The following is a 20,687-nucleotide window of genomic DNA, read 5'->3' on the forward strand; positions in this document are numbered from 1 at the left end:
CGCCCCACTGCAAAGCACTGCTATTTTAAGGGGGAGAGGGGAATCCTCCCTAATCGTCCAAGCAATTGCCACCAATACTTCTAGCAAGACACTGAACATACTATAAATCTGATGCAAACAAATATAAAAGAAAGTAAAAAAAAAAAAAGTCACATTAATTTTCTGATCAGTGAAGCTCAAAGAAAAAAAAAGGCATACAGGAAAGAAATAGTTTATATTTGCCTGCTTACTCAAGAATTAAAACACATCCCTCCACAGGATGTCTTTTCATTAATTAAATCAATGACATCTGTTCTCAACCAAGCCCGCCACCCTGTGAATCAGGAATACATAATCTTAACAACGCCACCATATTATTAATTTCCTAGAATCACAGAATGGCCTGGGTTGAAAAGGACCTCAAAGATCATCTAGTTTCAATCTCCATGCCGTGGGCAGGGTCACCCACCACTAGACCAGGCTGCCACATCCAGTCAGGCCTTGAATGCCTCCAGGGATGGGGCGTCCACAACCTCCTTGGGCAACCTGTTCCAGTGCATTACCACCCTCTGTGTGAAAAAATTATTCCTAGTATCTAACCTAAACCTCCTCATCTCAGTTTAAGACCATTCCTCCTTGTCCCACCACTGCTCAACCTTGTAAACAGCCCTCCTGTTTATATGCTCCCTACCAGTACTGGAAGGCCACAGCAAGGTCTCCCAGGAGCCTTTTCTTCTCCAAGCTAAACAAGCCCAGTTCCAGTTCCCTCAACCACTTTTTTTTTTTTTTTTTAAATTTTTTTTTAATTTGGTGTGGCCTCTTTTTCAGATCACGGCTGAATATTACAATACCTTTTATAAACAAGAAGATGGGTCAGAATAAAGTTGCATAAATTAACATAAAATGAAATAGAGAAGACCAATTAATCGTCATTTATCAAAGATACAACTAAGTCTGTGTATAAATGCAGACAATATTAAAATAAGGGTTATAGTCTTAAATGATCCATCAAACAGTTCTGTAATGTACTCTAACATCTCAGATATATTTAAAAATACTGATTTTGAAACCTGTTAACCTTAAAAAAATTCATGCAAACAAGCTTTGTCACGTTATGGATAGAAATAAAATCTAGAAAAGGCTAGAAAATTGCAGTATTTCAAAACTGGACTCTAAAAAAGAAACTATCTATTTGCTTGCTTTGTTTTTTTTGCTGGTTTACATAAATAGAAGGAATGTTTTGTGTTTTCAAATACAATGCTGGACTTTCAGGTTTGAAAACTAAAACACTTGAAATAGGAAGGCAGGCAGCATACTCTGCTGCTGCTTCAACATACTATGTGAGGAAACTATCTGGATATTACAAGAACTAAAGGTTCTCCAAGATGCTGGTATGAGTAAAAATGTGAGGGATGTGGAACCCCAGGAAACTCGTCTGCAAGCAACTCCTTGAGAAGAGATTGAATAGAAAGAATTGAGTTAAGCTATTGCCTTTGAATTACGAAAAAGATGTCGCTAACACATAATCTTGTTTTTATTTCTTTTTTCAGAAGCTACACTGAAAATGGTATTATAGTTGGAATAAAGAGTACACAAAACCCACTAAAAGAAACCATATTCTCCAAGTTATTTTTGACTCTATCTTCAAAGGTAGCATAACCACAGGCTAGAATTATCAGGGGAAAAAAAAAAGATAGAAAGAAAATGCAGTTGCAAATTTTATTTCATGTATACATTCTTTCGAAGGTCAAAACAGCTATCTATGTCAAAATGAATTCAGACAACCAAGATAACTGCAGAACTAGTAGACAACATAATATAAATACCTTCACATCACTGTAATTATTGCTTTCTATTTCCACTAAATGCACTCTATGATAAAATCCTAGCAGATGAAATGAGACTACAGAAGTACTGTAAGATCTTGTAAGAGCCAGCAGCAGATGAAGCAATGACAACAAATTGGTTTTCAAGTTCAAACACAATCCCCTAAGTTAAATCAACAGTTTCTTGTACAAAAGCTAGTACAGCTGCAGATGAAAAAAAAAAAAAAAAAAAAAAATTTAAGAGGCTGTGGTTGGTAATAAAATATAAAAATAATGTTTAAATTTGTCAAGGCAGTTGCCTCTACAGTTATGTTAAATCACTTGTGTCTGAGGAGTTGAACAAATTGCACTAGTGCTGTTTTAAATGCTTTTTTTTGCTTTGTTTTCAATCAGCTTTTCCAGTAAGAGAGAGGAATAATCTGTCCCAAGAGAAAACGTTTTGATAGTTTCTTTTCTCTCATGTTCTCTTGCAAAATCCCTCTTACTGGGTAGGATATTGACAAGTCAGACTCAAGTAGAAAAAACTCGTCATTTCATCTGAACACTGCTTTAGTGGAACTAACACATGATAAATGCAAGGTTAAAATGTCAAATGATAGAACATCTATAAAAATGGAAAATTACTATATAGTTTTGAGTGAAGTGCCTACTAAATTCACATTGCATAATCAATTTCCCATTTGCAGGGAGCATTATCCTCACTAAATAACATCTCAATTTTGGCAATTATCCCAATCTTTTGTCCATATCCCTTTTCTCTTAAAAAAAAAAAAAATCATTCTTAGTTTCAGAATGAAATGCATTATGGATGTTCTTTTTGCACACGTCTTAACTCTTACTGTATACGGCAGTGGCTTTACCAATATATAGACCGTGGGACAACACCACATTCCTAGGGTAAAACTTGAGTACAACGTGATACTGTTTTAGTTTCTTACATACAGCGTGGTATTCTTTTAATTTGTACTTTTCTGATTGTATACGTGCAAATATTTCCATCTTACTAATTTAAAGTTTGAAAAATAAATACTGCATGAGCTACATGGCAGAACAAAGCATTCATTTTTCTCAATTGATTTCTCAGCAACCATCTTCTTTTACTGTGGTATTTTCCTGAAATGCTCCTTAGGCTAAAAATATCCCAGCCAAACCAACATTTATCCTCAGCTCTCAAAGATGACAAAACAAAAAAACAGAGACAGAAAAGCTAACTTCTTAGTCAAGAATTGAAGTCTGTTTGTAACTCCAGCAAAGTTACTTACACAGATAACACCTATGAAAAAAATTTTGCTTTATTATTTTGTGTTCTAAAACAAAAAGTCATAGAAAATTTCAATCAGGCTGCTTGCAAAAATTAAAATTGCTCACAGCTTTACATTAACTTGCAAGTAATGAATACTATCGTATTTGAAGTAGAAAATGATGACTCCTTTAGTTCACTCAAACACCTTTTTAGCTGTGTTCAGCTGTTTGTCATAATTCTTAAGAGACTCTTCTTAAAAATCAAATAAATTTTGAAAAAGCTGTTTTTTTTTTAAAGCAAACTGGAAAAACTATACCATCACCTGAAGAAGAAAGGGACACAGAAAATAAAGCCAACCAACTATTCAAAGACATTTCAAAATGCTATTGGTCACCTTTATACTTTTTCCCAGAGAGAAACAAAATCATGTGAAAGAAATATAACAACAGTTAACCCAACTAGCTCTTTTGCATGGAAACCTATAAATAAGTCTCCAGAGGAACACTGGCAAGCAAGACCTCAAACTTCTGCCAAAATGCAAGGTTTGAAGATCATCTTTTCTAAAAGAGTATTTCTGTATAGCTGGCTTGAGAATGACATTTCCTCTGCTTTCAGAAACAGGACCTAATCACACAGCTTGTATAACCTTCACAAAATAAAAATGAGCAATAATGCAATACTCTCTTTGTAAGTGCAATTCATCCTGATGAAATAAAACCAGGAGGAAAGAAAAGCTATTATAAAAACTAATTTTTGAGTGGCCTAAATATAATTTGGTCCCATCTAAGCATAATGATTTGTGCTTGTAGAGTTGTGAGTTTAGATAAAGAAATATGAGGATATGCAAAACACGGGCTTCTCTATAACAGACATGTGTCAACCAAATGCACATGACTATCACACTCTGCAGTGCCACTAATTGCTGGGACGACCAGAAAATGCACAAAAATCTCCACAGGAACTGCTAGGTCAGGAGAACTTAAGTTTTAAGCCTTAGAATGCAACAGAGTTCAGTGAACTGTGAGATTTTTTGAAATTTGATTTGATTTTTTGTAATATATTCTTGTTGATGTATTATTAAGAAAATGAAAAATAACAAGAGAACTAACAAAGTGTGACAGGTCAAAGAAGAAATGAAAAGGATTAGGAAAAGAACCTGAAACTATCTTATACTGGCTAAGCCGATAGCAACAAGTTCTAAAAAGTAGTTCAAAATCAGCTACAGAATTGGCAGGATCACTTGGTGACAAGGTGTGAAAGGGGTGCTCATTGATAAGTCCATAGCATGTCACTGTGATAAGATGGCATGCACCCTTCACTTCTTGAGAAACACAAATGTGAGATTTAATTGACAGACAGGCTAAGGCGCATGAACACTTGTTTATAAGAACTGTGTCAGAGTACAAGATCCACATGAAAAATGGACTTGAAGAGGGTTGTCACAGTGATCACGGATCACTAACTCTTCTATCTCTATTAAGAGAAATGCCTCTATAATAAAGACAATATTTTTTGAGTTTGAAATAAATCTTTATTTTCAATATCCTGCACTGAGAATCTTACCAAAAATTGTAGCATAAAGAATAAGGATGGGAGTTCTGCTTCTCTGACTTAATGTAAGTGCATCTATAATTAAAATCAATCTTATATAACTAAGGAATAGAACTATCTTGGGGCCAGGTCAAGCCCACACAATGAACTCCCATAAGATCAACATAAACTTCTATGTGTTCAGTTCTAAGTTCAAAGCACTCTCCTTTTGACCTTGCCTTCATTAATGCAAAAATGAGTCTATGATATATGATATATAAACACATATCTGCCTGCTACAACTTAAAACTGCTCCACATGCCATTTCTTTTTTCCCTATGGGAAATGATCCTATGGGAAACCATAGGAGAATAAGCCACAAGTGACATATTTGTCACAGCCACTTGATGCATTTAAAGACTACAGATGTCACTGTAGTGAGTAGTCACTGTATGAAGATCTTAAATACAGAAATAACAGTCTGACAATGACAGGGAAAAAAGAGGAAAAAAAAAAAGGAATAGCAGAGAACTAAAATACACAAAGGTTGTTATACAAACAGGAAGATAAATAAAAAATGAAACCAAAGAAAAACTGCTTTGCAGATAGTGAATTTATGTGAGGTGAAACAGAGCTCATTCTGCCTCTTACAGAGAAGTGGATAGAGGCTTCTTTAACTGGCAAGCAACAGAAAAGGGAAGCAGGTTAAGCATATAGAGTGCAAATTCATTTTATAATTGCACTCTTTCACATAGCAACTATAAAAAAAAAATCAGATAAATTAGACTACTTCACTCTGTGGAACAGAAGTCTCAGCTTCTTCACCAACTATAACCCACCTCAAAAGAGTCACTAAAAAGGATCACTGAAGTTACTGTTTTGACACATTTTTAGCTGCAATGAATAATAATAATAAAAAAGCAGGAATGAAAATAACAGGTAAGGGAATAGAATAAATATTTAAGAATTTTCTGCTAAGCTTATCTTTTCCCATCTTCTATTAATTGCACAATACTCCTTCCTCTCCGAGATTTAGCAGTACTTGTCAGAACTGTTGCTTGATGCTCCAAGAAAAACCCTAGCCTCCCACCTAAATCAGTAATATACTCTTCCTCCCAAACCACTGAAACAGTTCAGTATTAAATTATTAGCATGGAGACAAGAACATAATAAGCCAGTTAACCTTAGGGTAATTAAATTTTTCCACTCCTTTTTAGAGAAAACAGATCTCCATACATGTGAATTCTGGTCACTTATCATCAGGAAAGGACAAATGAAGAGATAAACGGTTAACAGAAATTAAATTATCCAGTGAATTTCATTCTCAGCTCTACAACTTTTCATCATGAGTGGGATGTAGTGAACAGAGAATCAGAAGAGTAGGTTGGGAGGAATGCTAAACAAAACTTCATATGTAGTCTATGACATCATGAGGTTACCAACACAGTGGGACAGGTCAAATGACTGGAGTGCCACAATGGATGGAAACAGCATCTTCACAAAAGGCAGAGAATAAAGCTATATTTGATAAAGCTGCTTAAATGCACAGAGCCTTTCTGTGAAAAGATTGATAGGGAAAAACATACGGGTTATGATTAGAGGGAATCTAGAAAAAGAAAGCAACACTGAAGTAGATTAAGTGTTATGGACCACTTGAAAGAGAAAAGATTAACAAAATCCTTCAGAGAACTGTAAAATCAAGAATCTTGGTTCTTACAGAAAACTCTCCCTAAAATCTGCTGTAAAGGCAACAAGGCAGAATAAAACAATCCTGATTTCTAAAGAGTCAGGTACAGATGAAGAAAAATCACTGCAGAACATGATATTAAATAATCAGACCTTGATGCCGGGACCAAAACACAGGAATTTCAAAGGAATAAAGGAAGGCTAACAGCAAGATAAAGATGCTGGACTTTAGGATGTTAGACACTGCCTTTAAAGGTAGCCTTCCTCCCATACAATCCCACCTGTCAGCTTTGTAAAATCACTGTAGAGGGTAAGGTGAGCTGGATCATCTTAAAATTAAGGAATAATTCAGACACAACTCTCAAAATGCACATGCAGAAAGTAGGTGCAGAAGCTGCTTTACTCAGACATAGTGACTTGTCACTAACTGCTAACCAAGCTCAAAAAAGAGGTACAAAAAAGGAAGAGAAGGATGAATATTACAGAAATGTAATTTTGAAAGGATAGAAGAACATAGAAACATTGCCTAGAGACAAAGGGTTGGAATTAGAAAGTCAGCTGAAGTAAGAATTCTGAATGAATACCAGGAATAATAAGAAGGGTTTCTATAGTTACAGCAGCAGCAAAAATGAACACTGGAAATTCTGGGTCCACTCTGTACTGTATTTTGCCTTGATTTTCACTTTCAAAGTATCCCAGATTCCTGGGCCTAGAAGCTGAGCTGGGGAGAGAAGGGCATTATTCACTGCAGAAAAGACTTAGGGACTGCTTAACTAAGCTGGATATAATCAGCTTAGGTGACAAAATACATCCAAAGGTTCTACAGGACCTAGCCACCATCACTGCCAGGGTCTTCTCTACCATATCTGAAAGAGAGAGGATAAAGAGAGGAGGCCTTGAGGCTATGTAAGAACTGTTCAACAACAGTTAGAATACTGCTGTGTTATCAACACATTTAGCCACAGATGCAGAGCACTGCAACATAAAGAAGGGCTGTTACGATGAAAATCAACTCCATTCCAGTCAGACCCAGAACATACTTAAACCAAATTTAAAATAATTGTATATATGAATATATACAATTTAGCTTCTCAAAGGGTAATGAGAATCACCTCACATCAATGTTTTCCATGCCCATTCTACTACTACTGAATTATTTTTCACGTTTCTTCCATCTGGCATAGTTCTTGCAGATCTTTACCCATGGTTTTATTAAATTGTAGAGCTCCATTAATGTCTCCCTCACAGTAAGAAGCTAATACAGTTCAGATGCACTAAACTATGTTTACATTATAATAACAACTTCAAAATCAAGTTTTCTTGGGTACAAAAATACCGTGATACTTTACTCTCTTTGTTTCTCCTTATTACAAAGTAATAACATCATCAAAACATACATTCTCTACTTGATTTTCTTCTAGACGTCAATAGTATAAAGAAGATTATGAGAATTTCTGGAAACCAGTGATTCTGTTCTGATGTGCAGATTTTAACAGTATTCCAGGTCACAGTAAAAAGTCAAGCCTGGATCCAACAGAAGTACTGATTCATAGAACCATAGATCATCGACTACAACCATCCACCTACCAACAACATTTCCCATTAAACCCTGTCCCATAGTACAATACTGAAAAGTTTATTGAGCGCCTCTAGGGACAGAGATTCCACCACCTCCCTGAGCAGTCCATTCCAGTGCCTCACCACTCTTGGAACATTTTTTTTTTTTCCTAATACCCAATATGAACCTCCCCTGGTACAACTTGAGCCCATTCCCTCTAGTCCAACTGATTCCTTCAAAACATGTTTCTTAACTAACTAGAAAGTCCTGAAAATAATGGAAAAGGAACTCACCCTACCACCACCATCCCACTATTCTTGGAATAAATTTACAATTTTCATTCTGAGAAATGTCTGCCACTGTGCCGGAGGTACTCCCATGTACTGTTTTGAAAGATTTATACAACGTTTCTTCAAAACAAACACAGGAAGCAAAAACTTCTCCATCCATCTACACAGCTTCTTAAAAATTCAGCTACAATTGTTAGACAAGATACTAGCTTCAATGGACTACAGGAATTTTGCCTGTTGTGATTCAGAACCTGACTTTTGCACCACCTGCAATTTCTACTAAGAAACCTGGGTCTTATAAACTTTTGTATGCCGTCTCTCATATTGTTTGTTGCACAGCTCCTTTAATAAAAGGCAGTGAATTACAAGCTAAGCCATGCTGTTTCAAAAACAACAAGGAAATTAACAACTTTATCAATGAATGAGGATGAATTCTCAGGACACCATCTGTGAACTAAAATACAGAACAACACATATCAAGAAAGGCCACAGAAATCTTTTGAACAGTGTTGTTCTTGCTTAAATAGGCACCTTACTCATCCTATGAAGTTCTGTATCAGTACTGCAAGAAGCAAGTATTGCAGTTCTGCAAGAACAGGATATGTGCATTATTGTTCAATGTTTATAGCAATGTTGAAGGTGGCTAGTGGTACTACCTATAAACAGCACGTGAAACTGTGGTTCAAGAACAGATAATATACTCTTCCAAAGTTTTCTGAGTGCTTGTCTGTTTACAGCACTGTGGAAGAAACATTACGCATAACTTAGCAAGCTGCTCACAGTGCAAGTCAGATCAGTTCCTAAACAGGCTTAACTCATGTAGCTGGCTATTTAAATAGCTTTAATGCTGCACATAAATGAATATGGTTTTAAAAAGGAAAAGTACTAACCCTGTAGAGAGGGTGGCACTTGTCCTTGAAGCATGGTGCCAAACGAGCATAGATCTGCAGGCTATAGTAATAACTTGCCAGCTGGAGAGATATCGCAGAATGCAATTGCTTTTCAAAGCATTTGTTGGCATCTACCACCTAGGAGAAAGAAAGCATTAATTTAGATGAAAGAATTAGCAAGTGTAAAATGTTAAGTGCACAAACTTTCTAAAAGCTCCTTGTTGTGATTTAGAAAAAACTCTATGTTTTTCTGGCACAGAAATAAATCAACAGCTTTCCCATGCTACACAAAGATTATGTTTTTCTCTCCTTGCACAAACACCTAACTAAAATGCCAAACTATGGCTTTGCTTATTCTACACCATAAAGTTATTACTCGTATTTCTTAGCTACATTGCAACTGTCAGTCAGGTGGCCTACTGACAAACATTTCACTTCATCAGTGCCATGCTCATAATCTAGTCCAATAGCATCTGTGCGTGCAGTTACCTTTAACCGTACCTGTCCAAAACATTTATTTCTTAATTTGAATTCAAAGACAAATTTTAAAACTCTAAGGAAATTACACTTTCTTATGGAATTCTGAAGTTCTTTGAAAAAAATATGCATATAAAATCAGTATCAACATACCTGCGGCAGTGCAAGTAGATAGGCAAGAGCCAGGGTCATATCCTTTGGTAAAGCATCACTTGCCAGTTGTAACAGAACTGCAAAATATATGGAAAGGAAATAATGCTTGGATTAGTGACCCATCCAGCCTTGATGGTTAGCAGATAAAATGGTTTTAGCTTAACTTTATTAGACACTAGCTTGAAGCACTTCATACATACTTAATTAAACACAAATTACTGCAATCCAGAAACAGATAATATGTAATTAAACTGCAGCACAGCTTTACCTTGACTTCCCAACAAAGTATTCCATGCATTAACCAAACAAGAATGAGACAGCATGGTAACAGATGTTAAACAAAGCCAATGAAAGATCATCTATACTTATATTTACTTTAAGTAAATGTTTCTTGTAAAGTCAAGGCACTAACACAGTGTTGCAAATGTTACAAGATACGACCTAGAGGCACAAAACCTCTTCTCTTCAAGCATGAGCTCAAATTCACTTACATCTGAACACAATACAACACATCAAAAACTTTCACATTAAAATAAAAAAGCAACAAGTGGCATCATTTTTTAAAGAAGAAATACTAAAACAAAAAGAACATCTGAGGAAATTCCCCAAAACATTATAGTGAGAAAAAAGATGATTTGGATTAAACATATTGTAAAGAGTTGCAAAAAAAAACCAAAAAACAAAACAAAACAAAAAAAAAACCAAAAACACCTAACTATATCACAGACAACTATACCTAAAATGCATTAAGTTAAATCCAAGCTTTGAACGATCATGTCAATGGAAAGGTATCACTGACTACAATTAGATCTGTTAGCAAACAGCATACAGATAACTAAAAGCAAAGTTTCCTTAATTAAATCCTAGTGTTTATTTTTAACAAATTCTAAAGCTAATCTTAGAAGGTAGCTGAGAAAAATGAACAGACTAAGAAAACAGGAAATATGGGAAAAGTAAGATCTTAAGCAGACACCATAATTCTTACATCTGTTTTTCCCTTCTGGTTTTCTGCCCTTAGGGAAAAAACAAAAACAAAACAAAACAAAAACTCCTACATCTAAAGAAAATTTAGACTACAGAAAACAGATTAGCTAGTCTTCTGCCAGCGTATTTACATTTCAATACAAGGAAAAGGAGATAAGGGGAAAAAAAATCTTAACACACACACACACACACACACACACACACACACACACACACTCTCCGAACCCCTCTCACACACACAAAACATATTGAACAATAACCTCCTAGGCTTCTGCCACATACTTGAAACAGAAGTTTAAGCACAAAGACACAGTAGAGATGAATACAAATAATATTTTTTCTAATTGAAATGATTCTGATCATAAAAAACATAGTTCCAATAAAACTGACAAGTTATCTGCTTTCCCTACATTATAAATCCCCAGCTTCCTTTTTGTTTAAAAATAGAAACCATTATGTTTTCCTTTATACAAAAAGGGGAACAAAGGTGGCACAGATACAGTGAAAGTGCCCACGATTCGATGATTAATAACAGGCTTGCTCCTTTATGCATATTTTCTATTGTACCAAAGTGAAGTGTCACTGTGGTTACCACAAAAGATTCAATAATTGCAAAATAATGATGTTGATGATACGCTTAATATTCCCTACTCCTAAAACTGCACATAAGCTATTAATTCCAGAAGGAACTTCAAAAATCTAAGGGAACTTAGATCAGAAACTGCTTACGGAATCATAAGTATACTAGGGGAAAAAAGAAAAGCTCTCTTCCAGCAACGCAGCTCTTTGCTTATTTTAAGAAAGACTCAAATATCTATATTCCCACATTGCGTAAACTACTTACTCTTATTGCTTGCTGGCAAGAAGCACTTTTATTTAATGCACACAGTTCCCCCGAAAGAATTCTCTAGTCCAACAAATACAAACGTTTGAATGATCAACTATAATTTTCAGATTATCACTAACTTGCCATTAGACTGAATTGGATCTACATGCTGGCACCCAGCCAGATACAATAAGCAAATTTCTATGTGACAGGTATTCACAGAGGTTGTCCGGATGGTAACATTTCAGCTACTGCAAATGCAAAGCTGTTCACCAGACTCCATGCTTCAAATAGCTTTTACCATTAGTTTATTGCTGCTGACAGCTTGTTTCTACTACAGTCAAAATAACTTGGATACTGTTCAAACATAGTAGAACTCAGGTGAAATCCAGCACCAAATTAGTTCACAAAATTGATATTTTGTATTGTAAGCTAAAGCTAAAGCTAAGTTACTTTTATACAATCCTAGAAACATTTCTACTTAAGCAAAAAAAACCTACAAGCAGAAAAAGACAAACCTCAGCTATGACCTCTTTTCCCTTTCTCTGGAATTCATGACCAAAGTTCATGACCAAAAAGCCTCAAGAGTACACAATAAACACTGCATTCTCTTCCAACTTAACATCCACAACAAGACAACTGCCCAGCTAGCAAATATTTATCTTCACTCTCCAGACAGCAATCAGAACAAACAACACAGCACCAAAGCAATAGCACCATAGCCAGTATATGATTTCAATCACTCTTGCATGAAGCTCAGCACAAAGGTTCCCAGTTACTAGAATGTACTTAAGAGTAGGAACTACTTCCATTGTCACCCCTTCTGAGAAAGAACATGCTCTGTATTGAATAAATACATACATACACATTTCTGGAGAGGCTCGTGCAAGTATGTGCTCATCTATGCATGTCCTTCTATTGATGCAAACACACAAACACATATACATGAAGACAAAAGTCATTCAGTTTTATGTCTCCCAGTACAGCGCTATGGGAAACCTCTAACACGTAAAACTACTGAGTTTAAATTGGAGACTATGGATGTTAGTAGGATGCCACTCTGTCCTGGCACACATCTTTGCAAAACTTACAAAGACTTAAAAGTCATTCAGACCACCGCCAAATTTGAAGTTCGTGAAAGGGCTTAAACATAACAGGACTAGCAAAATAGGGAGGACAAGGAGTGATAAACAAAGTGCCAACAAACATATAAAAATATTTTCAATTTATGAATTCTTTTTTTCCCCCCACTTCCTATGCACAGTTTGACTTTATACCACAAGCTTCTTTTGGAAGGAAAAGTAAGGAAGAAAATATGGCAAATGCAATTTACCACCACCTAGGAAGTGTCAACTTCTCCAGTGCTTTTTTGTTGTTGCTGAAAAATGCAAGTCATCAATTCACCTATCCAAGGTATAAAGTTTTGCACTAATATGTGTATTCAGTATATTGTAAGAATCACACAAGTTCTCTCAGTGACCACTGTGTCCTTCAGTAGAGACAGTTGTAGCACAGCTTGCACTGCCAAGGTTTAATTATTACATGGTTAAACTACAGAAACTGCCACAAAGTGCAGCACAATATCAGTACAGGTTTACTTACTATTGAGCTACTCCCTGTTTCATAGCTCATCAGCTATGAAGAAAAAAGGCTATCCTGGGTTTCTATGTAAGTTACACATCCTATTCCTATAATGCATGTCTATTCAAAACTGAAATTGTGCATACTGGCAAAACACACACTGTCTTTCTCTATAAATTCACTTACAAAGATAAGCTGACAAATAACTCTTCCTCTAATTAAAGGAAAAGCTTTATTTTATGTTTTCTCTGTCTTTCTTGAAACACCTTTTTCCCCAATCCTGTTGACACACATTTCCATACAGATCTTTGGAGACAGACATGATTTTTAATGATTCCATCTCCAATAGGAAGCTAGAAGCTGAAAAATTAAACCTGGAATCTATAATTTCCTTACATCTACCTGGAACGTTCCCATCTCAAAGACACTCACTGTACAGCAATCAACCAGTTCCAAACATTCAATTTGGAGCAGGATGCATTACCAAAGATTTGCCAATTAACATAGCTTCCCATATGAAAGTAATGAATATGTTTTAAACTTTGCCTCCCTCTCCTCTTTAAAACACAGGCATCATAGCTGGAAGTACACAGTCTTTCAGAATTTTAAGATATGAGACAATCAGTACAGACTTAAAACTGTTTTTGAATTGGAAGAATCTGAAAGGAACAAAACGTGAATGCACCCTCATTTATATCCGAGATGACTGACCTTATGTCACATATGTTATTATTACAATTAAACTGTAGCAGTTATCTATAGAAATAACACATATCTGAAATTAGAGAATTGTATACTTGTAAAACAAATACGCTGGATTTCACTGAACAGTTGAAATAAAACTGCATGGATTATGAAGAAAGTCTCACTTTAAACTTTTCTCATCCTGTCAGTGAACTAATACATTCACTTTTCATGGCAGAACTTCCCATGGAGTAAAATATAACAGAGATTTCTTCCTTCAGAAGACACTAACAGTAAATATTTAAACAGTTCATTTCTTAAACTAGCAGGAGATTGCCAAAAGGAGTATCAAACAACTGAGGAGTTTTGTTTTGCTTTTAAAAAGTGGAACTGTTTCAGTTAACAAGTTAGAGTGCAACCTATAAAATTTAGAACGTTCAAAAAAGACAAAAAGTTCTATTGTTTCCAGAAACTGGAAATCAAGCTGCAACATATCAAATAAAATATTGCAGTGATCCTGCAATAAGAACTGCTGTTTAAACAATGGCACGAGATCTGAACAAATAGAGATATTAACAGTGTGCTGTAAATTTCAGTTTAAATATATGTAGTTTGCAGTATTAAGGAAATATTCAGCATTTTTTCCTTCATAATGTTCATAACCTCATCAGTCTCCGAATAACAGTTGGTTTATTTAAAGCCAACTGTCATATTTAAAATTTCTAGTTTCTACTGAGCGACTCCTTTTAGAAATATCACTTCTCTAAAAACTGTATCTACTTCCATTAAGACTACTTATCAACCCAAGAAGTTAAACTAAAATAACTTGTACAAAATATCAAGACATTACCGAAAGCATTATGTACTATTCTCCACATTTAAACTCATCCAAAGCTTCTGCTATACTTACCATATTACGGTAAGCACAAGAGTGAATACACACACACTCATACCTTCTGTAGTTGGAAGTAGGTCCTTTGCTTCACTCTTCGTTTCTGTGAGTTTCTCTGTTCTCAACAATACTTCCGCAAAACTTTCCAAAGAATTGTTCTGGTACGTGCCATAGCTGATTTCAGCCTAGAAGTAAAACATGATAACTGATACATGCACACTACACTCTGCAGTCACAATTATCGACCTCAGCTCTTTCTTTTGCTCTCATTTCTATTTAATTCTCAAATTTATCCACAGAATCACAGAGAATAGTTAAGGATGAAAAGGACCACTTGCGATCATCTACTCCCAACACGTCTGCTTCAGTCAGGGTTATCTAACACACTCCACAGGACCACACCGAGGTAGGTTTTGACTATCTCCAGAGTACCAGACTCCACACCTTCTCTGGGCAACCTGTTTCAGTGCTCACTCAGCCCCCACAGCGACTTTTTTTTCTCATATGCAAATGAAACTTCCTGTGTTTGAGTTTGAACCCTAGCCTCTTGTTCTGCTGTTATGCACTGAAAAATCCATATCATTACTTAATTACAAGATCTAGGAAGAAAAAAAGATTCAGAATCCTGTAACTGAAACTTACTTCTGCAACATACGGGTCAGCAATTAGAGACTCATAAAATGGATGACAGCCTTGCTTTTCCACAGTGACATTTTCTCCCAGCCCACTTTTTAATACATCCCCAAGTTCTTGCCCCTAGGGGAAAAAAAAAAAAAAAAAAGGTACAGCTTAGTTGTAAACAAAACCTCATTGAAAAGTCTGTAACTGCTATTCATAAGGGAAGCATCTGAAAATGTAAATATTCCTGAATTCAATGGGGAGTACGACAAGCAACATCCTACACAAAGTTGTTGTTTTTTTTGTTTTCTTTTTAAATCACACTTAACATTGACATTGCAGAAACTGTATCAAGAATACTACAGAAAATCCACTCAAATAAGCAACACAGAAAAGAAAAACTGAAAAATAAACAGCTCCAAAGATAACTTAAGTACTTAAATTGTTGACTTCACTGTGCTTTATTCCCCAAAGTTCTGAATTTCAACTGAGTTTAAATTAAACCTTGTCACACTATGCTAATAAAAAAGCAAGAGAAAAAAACTAGGAAAAGGAAACACCTTCAAGCACACTGTTTCATTGGGATTTGCTTGCCAAAAGTCCCTTGATGTCAGTAGTTAATTTATTAGTTTGAGGTCTCCAGATGTCAGGTATCTACAAAGGAGCCCTCCTATACTAACTTATCAGTGAATATATAAACATCTCAAGACACGTCAGCAATCCCTTACATGTAACGGTCGAAGATAAGTTAGTGATCTCTTCCACCATTGACCATCACTGACAGCATGCAGCATGGCTTTTGTAGTCATAGTTGTGTTAGACAACACCTTCATGGTTTTTGCTGTTGTCCAGTACAATAAATCAGCAGACTGACTAGCGGAGATGTTGGTATCATCCTGCGAGCACATCCAACACACAATGACAAGCATTAGACCCATGCTTTAATTACAGTAACGACATAATGCCAAAACACATTACAATTTGCACACAGTATGTTAATGTGCTGTATTAATAACTATTTTATCATTCATTAATTTAAGGAACAGCTGTTGTAGAACAAAAGTTAAGTAAAAGTTTAAATCTGAAGTCAGTAGCACGATCAGTAGAACATTTTGCCTCTTATTCAGTTGTAATCCCATGTGTCCAGATACCAACTGTATATAATTCCAAAGTTTACCACTGCACTGTTTTAATTTATGTACTCAGCAATTACAAAAAAACAATCTGGAATTGAGAACACCAAATATGCTGAAATTAAGCTTCAGTAATTCAAGCATTCTGATAGTAGAGACAAACATATTAATAGAAGTAGCATTTATTGAGCTCTCAGTAAACTGTAAACACTCATCTCCAGAGAAAGCAAAGCAGTATCAAGACTTCCAATTTTGCACTCAATGCTTACAAGGTAGACAGAAATACAGTAAATCTAATAGAATGCAATGAAGAATATGAGATCCTAGCCTATTCTCAAGCCTAAGATATTTTTGCAATATATGCACATTCAAAGAATCATAGAATGGCTTAGGTTGGAAGGGACCTTAAAGATCACCTAGTTCCAATCTAGTTCCATCTAGTTCCCGCCGCCATGGGCAGAACTGCCAACTACTAGATCAGGCTGCCCAGGGTCCCATCGAACCTGGCCTTGAACGCTTTGAGGGATGGGGCATTCACAACGTCTTGAGGAACCTGTGCCAGGGCCGCACCACCCTCTGAGCAAAGAATTTCTTCCTAACATATAGCCTAACCTAAATTTCCCCTCTTTTATTTTAAAGCCATTCCCCCTTGTCCTGTCACTATTAGTCCACATAAAAAGTTGCTCTCCCTCTTGCTTAAAAGCTTCCTTAAGAGCTGGATAGCCACAAAGAGCTCTCCTTATGGTTTCAATCAGTTTCAGTGGACTCGCATTAAAATCAATTCATAATGAATGGGACAAAGAAAGCTTTCTGCACCAGCTCTTTGTCATGTAGAGTATTTATATTACTCATGTAGAGTAATTAATATTCAAAACATCCACTTAGTTGATCTGTGCTAATTATCTCAGCCATGAAAGACTTAAGTCCACGGCATGCTTTACAAAGTTTACACATTAGTATATAAACACATAATTAGCATGGTAATGTAAAATACTGTCCCCAACACCACAAAATATAAATGTCCCCAACCATACAGTAAACATTTACAGGTTTGTCTCCGATGTTTCACTTTTCCATACACCAACGTTTACTGAAATAGAATTCTATCTGCAAAACTAACAAGTGAATATGAGGTATTAATTCACAACTTACAAATTCACGACAAAATTTCAGACATCAGAGCAAAAGGATATTCAAAAGCATAATGTCCCATAGTAACTTTACTGAAGTTAGCGGATGTTTACCAATACGGTAAAATTTCACTGCAATGTTATTTTTATTTCCAGTGTATTTGCCTTATTCACTCTTTAAGCTGATTATTAAAGTATTCCTCTAAAACTTCAGCAAATTACTTCTTTTCTTGAAATCTATTCTGCATTTTGCAATTCTATCACTAACAACATGATCAAATAAAGTGAAAATTCCAGCTCTTATTTCACCAAATGAACAAAATGTGTGCTAATTACAACATATCAAAACTTGAAGTCTTTCTTCTGTGTATTTGGAACCGTAACAATTCCAGTCTATAACTTTATGCTATCCTGAATTAACCTCTGAAAACCTATGTTATTTCCTAAAGATTACTGAAGATCCAGTTTAGTAAGATAACTTACTAAATTGTAATTTGTATCCTACAGAAGGACATTATAGCCTGGAGACTTTGAATTATTTTCTTTTAGCTTCAGAAAAGATTATATGAATCTAAATCATTATAAAAAAGCCAATAAATTCTAAGTTATCAGTATAAACTAAATTAACAGCTAAAATACTTGCATGAGTTTATATACATATTATTACACAGATCCAAACAGTCTAACCCAATGACAAAAAAGCAAATCCAACTACTTCTGTTTTTAAAGAAGCCAAAGAAGTGAGAGATTAAAAAAAAATTACCTGCCACATTGATTTTTGTTGTTGTTGTTCCCTTTAATGACAACTAGCCAATGTGCAAGGATTCAAACATGCACAAAGCATACCCTGAATATATGTTACACGTTAATAGTCCTCAGAAGGTAACAAATGATAACAGTAAAATTCATACTTTTGGAAAGAAAACTTGCATATGTTGACTACATGAAAGGAAAACTAAAGGATTTATAATTCAAAAAAATATAAATATCAGAATATATATATATCAAAAAATAAACATGAAAAACTGCAAACATAAACCAACACCTAGATGAAAACTACAAAAAGGATGCAGCTCAAAATTACAACACTAAAACTCAGGTGTCACTGGATGTCTAATGACTTATTAAGGCTATTACTGTCATTGGAACCTAGGATGTAACGTAATTTTAAGCACAGACAATTTGTTTTCATTTAGCTACTTAAAACAAGCTTTGATGACTGTCTGATAATACATGGTAGTAATTAAGATGTGTTCATAATACTTTTAGGCCTAACAAGAGGACCTGGACATTTGCAGTCAGTAGCTTAAGGACAGGAGGATACCTTAAAACATCTTAAATTGTTGGCATCTTTGATTAAATAATTGAATCAGGCACCTAATGGCTAGTTAGTTGCATTATTCTCTGTGCATCGTTGATTAAGTTGCCAGCAGGAGTGTAAAACGTGCAAGCATGGAGTCCACCTTGAGATCTCCTCTTTCTCAGCACGGGAGTTCAGTGACACAAAATGAACCCCATGAAGAACATCACACCTTCAGGAATTACAGCTATTTCTTTCTATGAGCATTATAATTTAGCAATTAATGAATTAAAACCAGTACATTTACAGAAGATAGTTTCAGTTAATCACAAAAAATACACACACACATATGTATACACACACTCATGCATACAAATGCAATATATATTTGTGAGTGTATATGTATAAATATATCATAAGTATTTGAAATAGCAGCTACAGTGATATTTTTGCCTGAAGTTCCAAAGATTCCAGATGGAAGAATTCCCAGTGCATGCTACAGCAATAAAACAGTTATAGAACATACTGCACTTCTAACATATCAGATGTTGATTAAAAACAAAGGTAGGATTATACAGCACTTAATTATCATTGGCTATGTTCCCTCTTGAGGCATTGTAAAACTCTGTGAGAAATGAAAGAAGCTATAAATCCCATATAATTCAAACGAGGACCAACAGCTAAAATAAGCAAATGTACAGAACTTGTCATGTAACATTCCGAAATATGACAAAACATTATTTATTATTTTACCTAAATGGTATTAAATACACAAAAATCAAATACTAAGATGTTCCATCTACAGCTATCACTGGTGGAAATTCCTTTAAGAGAAAAATGCCATAAAATAGACTGCAATTCAACTATTTTTCTAAAAACAAAGACACAAACAAAAAACAGACTATACAACATTAACCAACTTTCCTTCCTTCCTTCTCTACTTTTCTATATTTCTTTAAGAGTTTTTATTCTCACCTCCCATCCTGAGATTTGTTTAACAGTTTAAAGAAAAACTGAATTAAACAGAAAAGATAGAGGGAAAAATATAAGGGATCTAAACTAAACATGAAACATTTTTTTTTTCCCCCAGAACAACTTTGTAATCAAAATTATTCAGACTCCGAAGAGGTAGAAAAAGACATTCATTTCTTTCAGAAATTGAAAATAGCATCAATTTCAAAGTGAAAAAATGTACTCCCAATAGTACATGTAGAAAATTAAATCAGTTAAAATTATAAACTTGAAAAGCAGAAAACAACGGTAGATTTTTCTGCTCCCCTTTATTTCTGTCTTCCTTCATTTCCACAAATAACTCAAGGTTGATGTACCTTCAATTCTGCACACAAGAACTATTTCACGTGCAGTATCTAAAAGGTGAAGAAATCATACATCTCATGATATACAGTAAAAAAAAAGTTTAACTCAAGATACTTCTGAATTGAATGCATAACACAGGCTTATTTGATTTGCAAGAGGGACAGAAAAAATACAAACCAACTTTAATATATTTTATTTTGTTAAGTTTTCTTGCACTTTCCTCTTGTCCTGCCTCTAGGTTTATATTTTTTTTTCCTATGCTGCTAAGACTGCCTAGGAAAAAACAAGACAAAACAAATAAACAAACAGAGCAGAACTCTTGAACCCATAACAATCAAAAAAATGGAAATTAGCAGCCTTAAACACTGCACATTTGATGTAGTATACAGGCAGATGTTGCTCACACTCGAACTAAGCTCTTCAGCATAAAACAAAGCAAAATCGTTATTACTTTAAGAATTCTCTATAAAGATTACCTCTGTATCCTTACTCATCAGTGAAGAAGGTCCTGAGGTATTCACATTCTCACCTCCTTCTGAAGGAAGCAACTGGTAATTCACAGCCTGATAGAGAATCTATGGAGACAGAAT

At 35.1% G+C, this 20,687-nt stretch overlaps 1 protein-coding gene across 3 annotated transcripts in view; it reads right to left on the reverse strand.

Moving 5' to 3' along the window:
• The window catches only part of NBAS (neuroblastoma amplified sequence), a 161,681-nt gene that overhangs the window by 76,925 nt on the left and 64,069 nt on the right, over positions 1 to 20,687 (reverse strand). For 2 of the 3 annotated variants that reach the window (XM_015276095.4, XM_046939144.1), the window contains exons 35-40: positions 20,574 to 20,672; positions 15,946 to 16,113; positions 15,242 to 15,355; positions 14,661 to 14,784; positions 9,633 to 9,709; positions 9,003 to 9,140 (exon numbers count right to left, since the gene is read on the reverse strand). In XM_015276095.4, coding sequence (XP_015131581.2) covers positions 9,003 to 9,140; positions 9,633 to 9,709; positions 14,661 to 14,784; positions 15,242 to 15,355; positions 15,946 to 16,113; positions 20,574 to 20,672 — 720 coding nt within the window. The remainder of the gene's footprint in view (positions 1 to 9,002; positions 9,141 to 9,632; positions 9,710 to 14,660; positions 14,785 to 15,241; positions 15,356 to 15,945; positions 16,114 to 20,573; positions 20,673 to 20,687) is intronic. The other variant, XM_046939145.1, reaches the window with a different exon arrangement.

This window comes from Gallus gallus, chromosome 3 (genome assembly GCF_016699485.2).
Source record: "Gallus gallus isolate bGalGal1 chromosome 3, bGalGal1.mat.broiler.GRCg7b, whole genome shotgun sequence".
Classification (NCBI taxonomy): domain Eukaryota; kingdom Metazoa; phylum Chordata; class Aves; order Galliformes; family Phasianidae; genus Gallus; species Gallus gallus.